The sequence below is a fragment of the Arvicola amphibius genome, chromosome 13 (genome assembly GCF_903992535.2).
Source record: "Arvicola amphibius chromosome 13, mArvAmp1.2, whole genome shotgun sequence".
Lineage (NCBI taxonomy): Eukaryota > Metazoa > Chordata > Mammalia > Rodentia > Cricetidae > Arvicola > Arvicola amphibius.
The window spans coordinates 16,850,876-16,863,784 of record NC_052059.1 but is presented as its reverse complement, the minus strand read 5'-3'; the positions used below and the strand labels follow the sequence as shown (position 1 = coordinate 16,863,784).

Sequence of the window (12,909 nt, the reverse complement as noted above, 5' to 3'; positions counted from 1 at the left end):
TGGGAGGATGCTGCTCTTGCACACTTGGACTAGGGGGAGTCTATTAAAGCAGCCTAGGAAACTGAAGAAACTACTTAACTGCTTTGGACCTATATATTTAGAGCCTTTAATTATCAAAGCCTACCATTTCTCAAAGTCTAGAAGTAAACAAATGATATTTTTAAATGTCACCAGGGTGACTACAAATTGGATTACTGATCAGATGCTGCACATTTTAGTTTCATTGTTTCTTCTGCCATACTTGTGTTTTTCCGTAAGCCGGAAGTTCATCTGAAAGTATTTAAAGCATTATACTCTGAGCTTCTCTCTTGAGAGTCTCAGATTTTAAGTGTAAGATCTGGCTAAAGAAAGTCATAACAGTTAATACCGTAAAGCTCTGAATGGCAGCCAGATGGTGCTACATTCTCCGTGCCTACTAGACACCGTGTTACAGTTTAAAGAAGGGGGTTTTCCAGCACCGCAGTTGAGTTTGCCATGCAACTTCTGGCTCTACATCTTGGCTGATGTCTTAGTTTAAGTCACTATTTCTGCGATGAAACACCGTGACTAAAGAGCAAGTTGAGGAGAAAGGGTTTATTTGGCTTATACTTCCACGTTGCTGTTCATCACTGAAGGAAGTTGGGATAGCAACCTGGAGGCAGGAGCTGATGCAGAGGTCATGGAACAGTGCTGCTTATGGCTGCTCTTAATGGCTTGCTCAGCACCCAGGACCACCAGCCCAGGGATGGCACCACCCACAGTGGGCTAGACCCTCCCCCAGCGATGATCACTAATTGAGAAAAGGCCTTACAGTTGGAGCTCATGGAGGCATCTCCTCAACTGAGGCTCCTTCCCCTCTAATAACTCTAGCCCGTGTCAAGTTGATACACAAGACACATCACTGTTAAGCCACAACCTGTCCTTTCTTATTCATCCCCAAGATGTCACATTAAAAACTTAAATAACTTTGAAAGACCCACAGTCTTTACAAATTCAAACATATTAAAATTCCAGTCCCTTTAAAATAACCAATTTCTTAAAATCTGCAGCCTCTTAAAATTCACAGTCTCTCAACTGTGGGCTTCAGAAAAATACTTTCTTACTTCAAGAGGGAAAAATCAGGGCAAAGTCACAATCAAATCAAAGCAGAACCAGATTCCAACCATTCAATATCTGGGACCCACTCCTGATCTTTGGATTCCTCCACAGGGCTTGGGTCACTTCTCTGCCACTTCCCTCTCTGCACACATGACCCTTCATGCCTTAAAAGCTGAGACCACCTGGGTGACTCTTACACATTACCAAGTCCGGCTGCCAGCACGAGGTACAACTTTGGCCGCCTCTGGAACACAGCTTCTCTGTGCTCTCAGGAAACGCTTCCCAGATTTCACTTCAGGGATACTGGCTTCTTCTTGATCGCTGCTAATTTCTTAGCGCCAGCTGACCAGCATCAAGTACCCCAGCAAAGCACAGCTTCACTTTGGTAGTCCTGATAACTTGTTAATCACAGCTGATTCTTAGGCCCCAGCTAATCAGAACTAAAAAATGTTAATTCAAAATAACAAATGGTCCCGAAAGTGTCTTCAAGCTTCCCTCTGAAACTTCACAAGCCAGAGCTCCATCCTCTGCACCGTTCTCAACATTCTTCTCCCAAGTTCCCACAGAACACAAAGAACTCTTAACACTCAGTAGTTCTTCTAGCCCAAAGTCCCTAAGTCCTTCCACTGTCCTCCCCAAAACATAGTCAAGTCTGTCACAGCAATACCCCGCTCCTGGTATAATCAGTTATTCTTGGTTAGGGTTTCTATTGCTGTGAAGAAACACCATGACCAAAGGCAACTTGGGGAGGAAGGGGTTTATTTGGCTCACACTTCCACACTATAGTCCATCACTGAAGGAAGTCAGGACAGGAACCCAAGCAGTTTTGGAAGCTGATGCAGAGGCCATGGAGGGGAGCTGCTTACTGCCTTGCTTCACAGGGCTTGCTCAGTTTGCTTGCTTATAAAACCCAGGACACCAGCCCAGGGATGGCACTACCCACCATGGTCTGGGCCCTCCCCAGTGATGATCACCAATTGAGAAAACACCTTATAGCTGGCTCTCATCAAGGTGTCTCCTCTACTGAGGCTCCTTCCTCTCTGATGACTCTAGCTTGAATCAAGTTGACACCCAAACCCAGACGGTACAACTGGTATCGTCAGTGGGACTGTTCCCTTCCATGCCGCTGCTTGTCCTACCTTAGAAAAGGGATAACCCTTTGCTCAAACACCGTTCTGAAAGGATTAGGTTTCCCTGAAGCCCACGCTACAATGCTGCTCGCAGGCAAACAGGCACATACTCCATCCAGGGTCTGGTTGTGGTAGTTTTCAGTTTCTGCGTGCGAGGGGGCATGGAATGCAAAGGTAATTTTCCAGATGTGCTTCTGATGAATCTGCTTCATGGCTGAGAGCGCAGGCTCTGAAGTCAGTGGGGCCTGAGTTCCAGTCCTGCCTTCCCACGCTGAAGTTTCTCAGGTCACTGAGCTTTGATTTTCTAAGCTGCAAAGCGAAGCGAAGATAACATGTGACTTTCAGAAAACATCTCTGTAATTTCCCATCAAGCCATCTGGTGTCTCTCCCAACTTTAATATGTTATGAGGAATAAATTAAATAATAAATACTACATTGCCTGCAGTAGATGTGCTGAATAAAATTTCTCTCCCACTCCACCTACACATTTTTGAACATTTTTTAAAGCATATGGCTCAGATATCTGAGCCTCCGTTTGTTACCATAGAATGTCATTTGAACCAACTTATGAAAGAAAAAATGGTAACTTTGAGAATATCCAGTGTTCTTCTCAGCTCCTAAAACAATATAAGTGGGAGGAAATAATTATTAGCTATTGGTTCTATTTTTAAAATAAAAAGTTTAAAAGAGGACATGAAGTTGGGATCCTGGAGTAAACTGGAGCAGGGAGGGGAGGAGCAGATGTGGTAAAGAAACGTTGTATACAGGTATAAAGTTTTCAAACAATAAGATGTTATTTTTAAAATGTACTGAATTGTGTATAATTATTGTGATGAAGTATACCTCACTCAAACTAAAACCTTTAATCCTAGCACTGGGGAGGCAGAGGCAGGTGGATCAATAAGTTCAAGACCAGCTTGGTCTATGATGAGTTCTAGGCCAGCCACACCTACATAGTGAGACTCTGTCTCAAAGAAAACCACAACCTTAGTAAAACAAACCCACTTAAAATAGTAGAAATAGATTTTTTTTTTAAAAAAAAAAATTTGGTTTTTCAAGACAGGGTTTCTCTGTAGCTTTGGGGCCTGTCCTGGAACTACCTCTTGTACACCAGGCTGACCTCGAACTCACAGAGATCTGCCAATCTCTGCCCCCCAAGTGCTGGGTTTAAAGGTATGTACCACCACCACCCGGCTAGAAATAGATTTTTTTCCTGTATGGAAAAATTATATACATATATATTTATTTATTTTCTCTGCTCTCCTCCCTGCCTCTCCCCTCCCCTTCAACCCTCTCCCATGGTGTCCATGCTCCCAATTTACTCAGGAGATCTTGTCTTTTTCTACTTCCCATATAGATTAGATCCATGTATGTTTCTCTTAGTGTCCTCATTGTTGTCTAGGTTCTCTGGGATTGTGAATTGTGTAAATTTTTTGCTTCATGTTTAAAAACCACTTATGAGTGAGTACATATGATATTTGTCTTTCTGAGTCTGGGTTACCTCACGCAGTGTTCATAGAAGCATTGTTTGTCATAGCCAGAACCTAGAAACAACCTAAATGCCCTTGACTGAAGAATGGATAGGAAAATGTGGTACATTTACACAATGGAGTACTACACAGCAGAAAAAAATAACGACATCTTTAAATTTGCAGGCAAATGGATGGAGCTAGAAAACATCATATAGAAATAAATTTTTAAAATATTGTTTTTGTGGCTCGTACACTATCTAGTTTCAAAAGTGAAAACTCATAAAAGTTCTTCGTGTGTTTTGGGGGAATCATTGAATTGGGACTTGTTTGTCAAACAGTAAATGTTTCATCAGATAACAGAAGTAACTAACCTAAGTAGATTCTTTCCCACCCCTCCTGTACTTTCAGGGTTTTGGGGGGGTTGGGATGTAGCACAGTGACCTTCCGTGGGGGGAAGAGGAGGCCTGTGTTGGCAGGTGAAATTACTGTCTCCTTGACTTCTGGGTTGTCTGTGCTCCACAGACGGTTGAGTTTTGCTGCCCCCAACCATGAGCATCTGAATTCTATTCTCAGTCTCTTTCTTCTGCTGTTTATTGGCCCTTGGAGATAAAATCTCTAATTTCTTAGGAAGATGGAATTAGGACATTGCTTTTTAGTCCTTGGACTTTAAAGTGTGTGAGTACATTCCAATTTGTTTGCCAGTGAAGTGAACCATATTTCCTGATGGTCTGATTCAACCACAGGCCACAGCTCAGCCCAAAGTGTCCTAAGGATTTGTATTCAGACAGATTATTAATAAGGGCATATTTCAGGATTATGGAGTTAGGAAATTGGCTTGGTACCCAAATACGAGTAAAGACTGCTTTTAAAGATCAGTGTGTCTGGATTAATGGAGATTAGCCACACATGATGTATGTACCTTATCTGGATCATGGTTTGGGGGGAATGTAATAAATGGCATTCTTGAGATATTTGGAAGATTTTTGCTTATGAATTATGATGCTCCTGTGCTTAAATGTGATAACAAGTATTGTGATTCTATAGACATTTCTTCCTCTTAGGAGATCCAGATGCATTTAGGGTTAAAGTATCAAGAGTGTCTGAAGCTTTCATACAGCTGAAAGTAAACAAATGTACATGTTACGATGAACTAACCATGGCAGAATGGGAACAACCGGTAGCTCCAGGAGAAAACATGCATGTGCTCATGGTATAGTTTTTCATTGCTATGTTTAAAACTTTTATGGTAGATTTTTGAAAATAAATACATTTTAGTTTGTTTTAGTTAATTAGCAATTAATTAATTAATACTACTGGGAATGCAACCTAGGGCCCAACCTGTGCTAGATAAACCATTCTACCATTGAGCCACAGTATCGACTCCTGGAATTAAAATTTCAAAATATTGAAGCTCAATTTTCTAGTAAATAGTATATGATTGTTTCCCTCTGCTTCTATGCTATCTAAAATAATATATAGTGAAAATAGTTTCATACTGATGTAGGTTCATCTTCACACCAGTTTGGTGATATTCAAGAGACCTAGCTGTGCGTTTTTTTAATGTCTTGCTTTTATCACATACTCTGCATACACACACACACACACACACACACACACACACACACACCCTTTGTTGACTATCTTAAGTGCCTGCTGTATGGGGCTGGGGCCTTTAATAGGAATGGGAAAATATAAGACATACCATTAAAAATAGACCTCACATAGGGTTGGGTATAAAGGTCATTGATAAAGTGCTTGCTGCACTTGAGAAGCCTTGGGCTTATTCTCAACTCAGGGGAGGGGGAGTCAGGGGAAGCCTCAAGAAGGTAGTCTTCCCTTAATCTGAGGTTTGTTTTCTGTGCTTTGTTACCCTGTTTACTGAGTTCAGAAGATAGTAAATGGAAAGCATCAGAAGTGGATTGTGCTGGCTAGTTTTTATAACTGGAGAGGAGGGAGCTTAGATTGAGAAAATGCCTCCATAAATTTGGGCTATAGGTCCAGATGGTGACATATTCCTTTAATCCCTGCATTGGGAGGCAGAGGCAGGTGGATCACTGAATTTGAGGCCAGCCTGGTTTGCAGAGCTAGTTCCAGGACAGCTAGGACTACAGAGAAACCCTATTTTGAAAAAAACAAAGAGGGAGAATGGGCCTGTGGGCAAGACTGCAGAGTGTTTTCTTAGTGATTGATGGGGGAAGGTCCACCCCATTGTGGGCGGGGCCACCCCTAGGTCCTGGATTCTATAAGTGGTGCCTCTGCATCAGTTCCTGCCTCCAGGTTCCTATCCTGTTTGAGTTCCTGTTCTGACTTCCTTCCAGGATGAACAGTGCTGTGGAAGTTGTAAGCTGAACAAACCCTTTCCTCCCTAACTTGCTTTTGGTTACAGTGTTTCATCACGGCAATAGCAACCCTGACTAAGACATAAACAATAGGTTTTAAATAACTTTTATTATCGACTTGCTTCTAAACTTTTATCGATCTTTTATTATAGTATGAATGTGCAAGAAAAACTGTATGTTTTGGAACTATCTATGGTTTTAGATAGCTGGGATACTGGAAGGAATCCTCTGAGAGCAATAGGAAATGACTATAATGAAAAAAGCAACCACGAGACAGGAGAGTCTATGGCAGGATACTATGTACCGTGCACAGGTGGGGAGGTGGGAGCGGCAGATTCCCCAGCCAGCAGGTGTGTAGAAGAGCCCCTCCGTGAAGCAGGAGTTGGATATATTCTTAATGTATTAATGTGGGTTTGCAGGTTGACTTAACTACTTTCCAAAATTCCTTACTGTACATATGTATTATTTAATGTGCTTTTTACACTTGCTTGATTATCTGTCGGTCCCTAGACTACACCAAAGAGCAAACCGTTGCTAGACAGAGGTAGAGTTGGTGAATATAAGCAATGAAGATGGTGTGGTGTATCAGGAGAGAAATATGAAGTGCTCTGGTTTGATTTTCAGTGCATCATGAGGAGTCAAGTATGTCATTGGTTTCTGATTTCGCTTGAAAAAAAGTTACCATGAGACTGTATGTCCTGTTATGCACACTCCAGTGTATATTAGAGTATATTTTGTGGAGATAATTCTTAACAGATTTTAGTGAAGAAAAGAATTACAGCAAATTTAGGCATTACCATGTTTGTGATCTTCCAAAATTTCAGCTCTCCTCTACTTTTCAAAATGTTATTCGTTAATATTTAATTTCCTTCACTTTGGAGAAACTAAATTTAAGTTCATGTTAATTTTTCTCTCTAGGGTTGCTAATGGAACGAAAGATAAGAAGTGCTGGTTTAAATCATAAGTTCAGCGAGATTTAGAAACTGGTGGGCTCATTCATTTGGTATCCCCAGTGCTTATAGACTACTTGGCATTTTGTCTCTGCACCATAAGTATTTCTTCTGTTCATTCCTTCCGTCCATGGAAGGAAGAAATCGTCCAAGTGGAGGGGCCAGTAAGAGAGTTCTCCCCTGTCATTGGGATGGCCTGAATGGCAGGAATGGGGCATCGGGAGATAAGTCTTGTGTCTGTTGAGCCTATAATCTGGAGGTCTAATCTGGCCCTTGTTCAGAATTTTAGGCTTTGGGATTGCGATAAAATGGATTGGAAGTAGAGCCGAGCTTGGTGTGTTCCCGTGTTCGAGGAAAGCGCGGCAGGGTCCCTGGAAACCAATGAAGTGGATTGTGTGGAAATGGTGACAGAAAGGAGCGTGACCTGAGTGGTGGTTGCGGACCTGCTGAATATTAGAACTGACAGAATCTGGGGTCCAGCAGGAGGGGGAGCAGGCCAAACTGAAATGGAAAGGGATGAAGTTCAGTTTAGTGCTTGGTCCGGGTTGGCCTCAGGGGCCGGATGTACCACATGGGTGGTAATAGGGCAGGCGGAGGTTCAGTAAAGAACCAATTACCTTCAACAGATGTTTGGCACTTTCAAATCTGAGCCAGGCTGTTTATGTGTAACTCTCTGTCACCTCCTGGTGGCAGAAAACTCACCTAGCAGGAAAGAAACAAAATCGGGCCATTCAGTCTTTTGGTCTTTCCCTGGAGTGGGCAAACTGCTTGCATACTGGGAGGGTTAACACTTTGAAGAAGTTAATGCAACTTGTGGAGGGGAATTTTATTAATTTATTCCATTTTGACATGTTAGCAAAAAATTTAGTAGGTGTTGGTTTTGAATCTCATATTATTTTTTAAATTAGCATGTGCCTTTATTTTTAGTGTTTTCATTTCTAACCTTATCTGATGTAGTGTTGCACACTTACTGAGTATAACAAACAGAAAAATTGATTAGGACAGCGTGTTTTCTCTTGTCAACAACGTATTGGTTAGAATTTTCTAGGGCATATATTGCCCTTACAAGAGGTCAGTTCTTAGTCTGTTTGCTATTTTCTGTGTGCCACTGATCAAAGTGACAGTTTTACTTATTTACTTTTGAAAGTACATGTTCTGATTGGAGGGGCATTCATGTGTGGTTTTTAACTTAAGAAAAGTCTGTTCTTCTTTTAGATAAGCTACGAAGAAGTATGCCTAACCTGGCCCGGACACCAAGCACCGCCACAGTCAGCAGCAACCTTAGCTCTCCTGTGACCGTGAGGAGCAGTCAGAGTTTTGACTCCAGCTTGCATGGAGCTGGAAGTGGGATCTCAAGGGTACCATCCTGCAGTAAGTGTAACCCAGTGATGGCGCTGATGATTTTAATTAGTTATAACACCAGTAGGAAAAACTTAGTTTTTCATTGTTTTTTTTTTTTTTCACTTAGGCACATGAGAAAGGCTTTTCTCCATCTTGTAACTTAGTTCTCACTATAATCAAGCAGTATTTCCTCCAGTGTTCATGTTGCCAGTTGCTAGTACTAATAAATTATAGGGCACCTTCACACCCCAGGATAGCAGACCTCCAAAGTAATCATGAGTTTGATCATTATACAAACCCCTTACCCAGGCAGACTCTCATCTTTTGGTCAGTCTGTCAATTTTATTAGAGAGAAGCACTCTAGTTTGGTTCAGCCGTTACTTCGGTCAGATTTTTTTTTTTAACCATTCTGAGCATTTCCCTCCAAAGATGATCTAAACTGTGCCTCTTCATCCTTAGAGAAAAGGAGCACAAACTTAAATATTTCTGCCTGTTTATTGCTGTTGACTGTAAAATGATGCCCAGTGTGGAGAAAAACTTAAGGCTTGTTACTCAGATCGCTTACTTCATTTTACAGATTTTTGCCACTGCTACAAAGGTCAAAATCATGCTTTTTTTTTTAATTGAGTGCTTACAAAGGGCTTTAGGTACGAAGACTTTAGCAGCTTTAATGAATTTAGTTTTCAGATAAACCCTGAGATAGTGTCATAATGAATGCTACTTAAGGACTGTGCCTACAAACATCACCCTGGCTTTCTCAATAATTAAAGCTATTAAATTGTCCCCATGTTTGGTTTTCACGAGGCTATCCTCAGAGCAACTATCAAGAAATGCTAATGGGGTCTGGAGAGATGGCTCAATTGTTGAGAGCACTTCCTGTTTGTCTAGTAGACACAGTCCCCAGCATCCACATCAGGTGGCTTATAACCATCTGGTGCACACACACACACACACACACACACACACACAAATAAATAAATACAATAAATAACAGCTCTTAAAAGGAATCCTAATAATTTTTAAGCAAACATAAATTTGTCTTGAAGTAATTCAGAGTTTCTTAAATTTTCTAAAAGAAAAAACATTGTGTGTAGAATTGCCTTCTAAATATTTAGCTGACCTTTGAGCAGCACAGATTTGATCTGAGCAGGTCCTTTTATACCTTTTTTTCATGAGATTTGAAAAAATTTTGAATAAGCTTGCAGGTAAATATTGCAATTTAGAAAAATTGAGAAAGTTGAAAAGAATATGTAATACATAAAATAAAGATAGATGCTATTCTATTTTTAGTATTTAATACCATAAATATTTTCAAATCTGTTATAAACAGTTGAAGTTATAATTTACGTGCACACTTATAGACCGTACGCAATCCCATATGCCAGGGAAACTCAAACAAATATAAAGTTCCATGTAAATCCTAATAATTTTAAGTATAATCTGACAATGTTAATTGATAAGGCTTTGTGTTAAGGGGGGAATAATAATGTAAGTTTGGGGAAATCACAAGTTATGACCTAGTTTTTGCCCTTCATGTTATTCATTTGTATTTAGGCATAGTATTGCTGACAGACAGAATGGGAGACCTTCATCGGGGGAGTTTCCTTAGTGTGTGTGTGTGTGTGTGTGTGTGTGTGTGTGTGTGCATGTACACACATGTGTGCACATGCTTGTTTAGAACCTATCCATCACTTACCTCTTCAGACAGTTCAGGCTCCTCTGGATGTAAATAAAACTGGGAGGCAGTTGAGAGTCCTTCACACAGATTTAATTTTCTCCCGCAGTCCCATCACCAGGACAGATTCAGCACAGAGTTCACAGCGTGGGGCATTTCCCGGTGCCTGTCCGGCAGCCCCTGAAAGCCACAGCCTACGTGAGTCCAACCGTTCAAGGCAGCAGCAGCGTGCCTTCATCCAATGGCATGCAGCTGTACGGCAGCACGGGAATCCCTACTCCCAACAAAGCTGCAGCGTCCGGGATCCTGGGCCGCAGTGCCCTTCCAAGACCTTCACTGGCAATAAATGGGAGCAACCTGCCTCGGAGCAAAATTGCACAACCTGTCAGAAGGTAAGAATAACTTCAGTTGTAGTTATTTAGTTCAGATAACTTTCTATACTAGGACAATGAAAATGTTTCCAGCTCCGCCTCGCTTTTCTCTGGCTAAGTTTAACCATAGTTCACTCTCATTAATGGCTCACCCTGGGTCTCTCTTTCTCAGTTAGGTCTCTGTAGTCAGATTCCCCTTTCTCCCACCTCATCCTTGTCCTTCGACCCATCCATAGAGCTTTTTTCCCTCTGCCCCAAGTTCCCTGTGGTTCGATTCCTCCCTCCTCAGGTCTGTGCTCATGGTGATGCCTCTGTCCAAGGTTTGAAACATCTTAATTTCATTCATCAGGAACTTGGTCAGATTGTATTGGTAAATTCCAGATGACTCAGGCAAGTTTTTTTTTTTTTTTTTTTTTTTTTTTTTTTTTTTTTTTTTTTTTTTTTCCTCAGCTTAAAAATATCAAATTCCTTCTAAGGGTACATTTTAGACAAGGGTGGTGATAGTAAATCATGGCTCATTTTCCTTCGTAGATGCAGAGATGTACCATGTTTATGACTGGACAGAATTATGTGACTTATATAGTCATTGTTGGGGACCTCCATTTTTTTCCCTTAAGAAAAATACACACACACACACACACACACACCTTGAAGGAGGAAGATTTCTACTCTTAGTACTATCAAAGAGTATGAGAGAGTCTGTTTCCTTCAAACTTGAGAAAACATTGGGTTTTTCAATATTTTTCAAGCTCTTTGCTACCACGAAAGGAGAATCTTTATTTCAAATGCTAAGAATTTGTGCCTGAGCTTATGTATCTAATCAAGTTGCTCTGTTATAAACCGCCTTTCCATGAAGGACTTCACCTTTTACTTCTCTGTCATAAACCTTTCCATATATTGAAAGTTCACTTGTGCGCATGGGACACATGGGGCCCTGCTCTCCGGCCTCAGGCTCCAGCAGATGGGCATGCACTCTGAGATCCCAGAAGGATGTAACTTGACACACATTTGGGACAGGGCCAACAGCTTGTCGTTACTGGATGGAGGAGCCGATGGGAGAGGGGAGCAGAGTGATGGGGCCCGGGAGATTATTAACGGCCCGTTTGCTTTCTCCTCTCCTCCTAGTTTCCTGCAGCCCCCGAAGCCCCTGTCTTCGCTCAGCACACTGAGGGATGGGAACTGGAGAGACGGCTGCTACTGACGCCCTCTTATGGACCCTTGAAGAATGAGACAGAAGTGAAAATGAGGGTTGTGTTACCTAGCTGGCTGGGTAACAGTGGATGCCGGGATATTCTTCCCTTTCACACGTTAACATACGTACTGCGTTGTTTTTCCATGGACCAATCACAGAGACTAATGATTGCACTTACTCTCTGCCCGAGATACCGCAGCATTCTCAAAATCCACGGTTGCGGTATCGTGACACTTAGATCTAGGAAGTTTTTGTAGAACTGCTCTGTACCTGAATACTTTTTGAGAGACTTGAGACGTATCAATAATGCTTTGCCATATGAGGTTTTTAAAGTACCTTGTTCGTTTTACTTATGTGTTCTGAACATCTTTCCATTACACGTTCCGCATTTTAATACATTGCATATTTACAACTAGGTTCTATAACATGGTTTGAATTTTAATTTTTTTATAGTTTACAGGAATTTTATTTTTTGTGCCTATTTCTTTTTATGCCTATGTAAGCCACTATGGAACAACTTAAAATTTGTGCCATAAAAATATTTTTGTGGTAAGGTACTATTTTTTTAGCTCTCGGGATATATCAGCAAAAATACACCATACAGTTTGAGACATAATTTTACGTTGAATGAGCACAATTTAATCTAAAGCATTGCAAGGAGACAGCCAGACGGCAGAGTTAAACGGTCTTGTCTTTTTCATTGTTAATTTATTGTCTTACATGAGTTTCATATTTATGACGATATCACAAGCACATTGCACTTAAGACCTGCAATGTTTGCTACTCAACCACAATTGATTTTCAATACTTTATTACAAAGGATGAAACTGTAATGTTTTATTAACAATGCTTCTGGAAATGAATGCATTTTAAAGCAAATAAATCTTTTTGATAGACCTTTTACAAAACCCATTTGCACTAATGAATGCTTTCTTATGGTCTGTGACTTACTATTTGTTACTGTGTACACTGCTGTTTTGGAATGTTCAGAAATAAAGACTCTATTTCAGCAATATCAGGTCACGCATGAGTGTGCAGCCTCAAAAGGGAGACCTCTCTGCTTTTTTTGTTGCAGCTGTAAAAGCAGGCACTGTGGTCATGTTCCTGGGTAAGGGGGTTGTGTAGACACAAAACCCATGTCATAAATACTGCGTTTTCTTTTTGTTTTTCTAAAATGTGTCAAGGCTTTTAGTTTTGTGATAAGATTTGGTCTCAGAAAGGCCACTAGAGCTGAAGTAGCTTGCTGGCAAGACATATGTACAAATGAGCAGTGTCCTTGGGGATAGGAATAGCCATGGGGTGTTGGATTTGCAGGCTTTCTCAGTATCAGGAAAATGGCAAATAGCTGTCGCTGTTGTGGAT

At 41.0% G+C, this 12,909-nt stretch overlaps 1 protein-coding gene across 2 annotated transcripts in view; it reads left to right on the top strand.

Moving 5' to 3' along the window:
* Positions 1–11,854, top strand: part of Slain1 (SLAIN motif family member 1) — a 42,355-nt gene extending 30,501 nt beyond the window's left edge. For both annotated transcript variants that reach the window (XM_038310527.1, XM_038310526.1), the window contains 3 exons: positions 8,184–8,339; positions 10,094–10,376; positions 11,481–11,854. In XM_038310527.1, the coding sequence (XP_038166455.1) occupies positions 8,184–8,339; positions 10,094–10,376; positions 11,481–11,556 (515 nt within the window). In that variant the 3' untranslated portion in view covers positions 11,557–11,854. The remainder of the gene's footprint in view (positions 1–8,183; positions 8,340–10,093; positions 10,377–11,480) is intronic.
* The last annotated feature ends 1,055 nt before the right edge of the window (positions 11,855–12,909 follow it).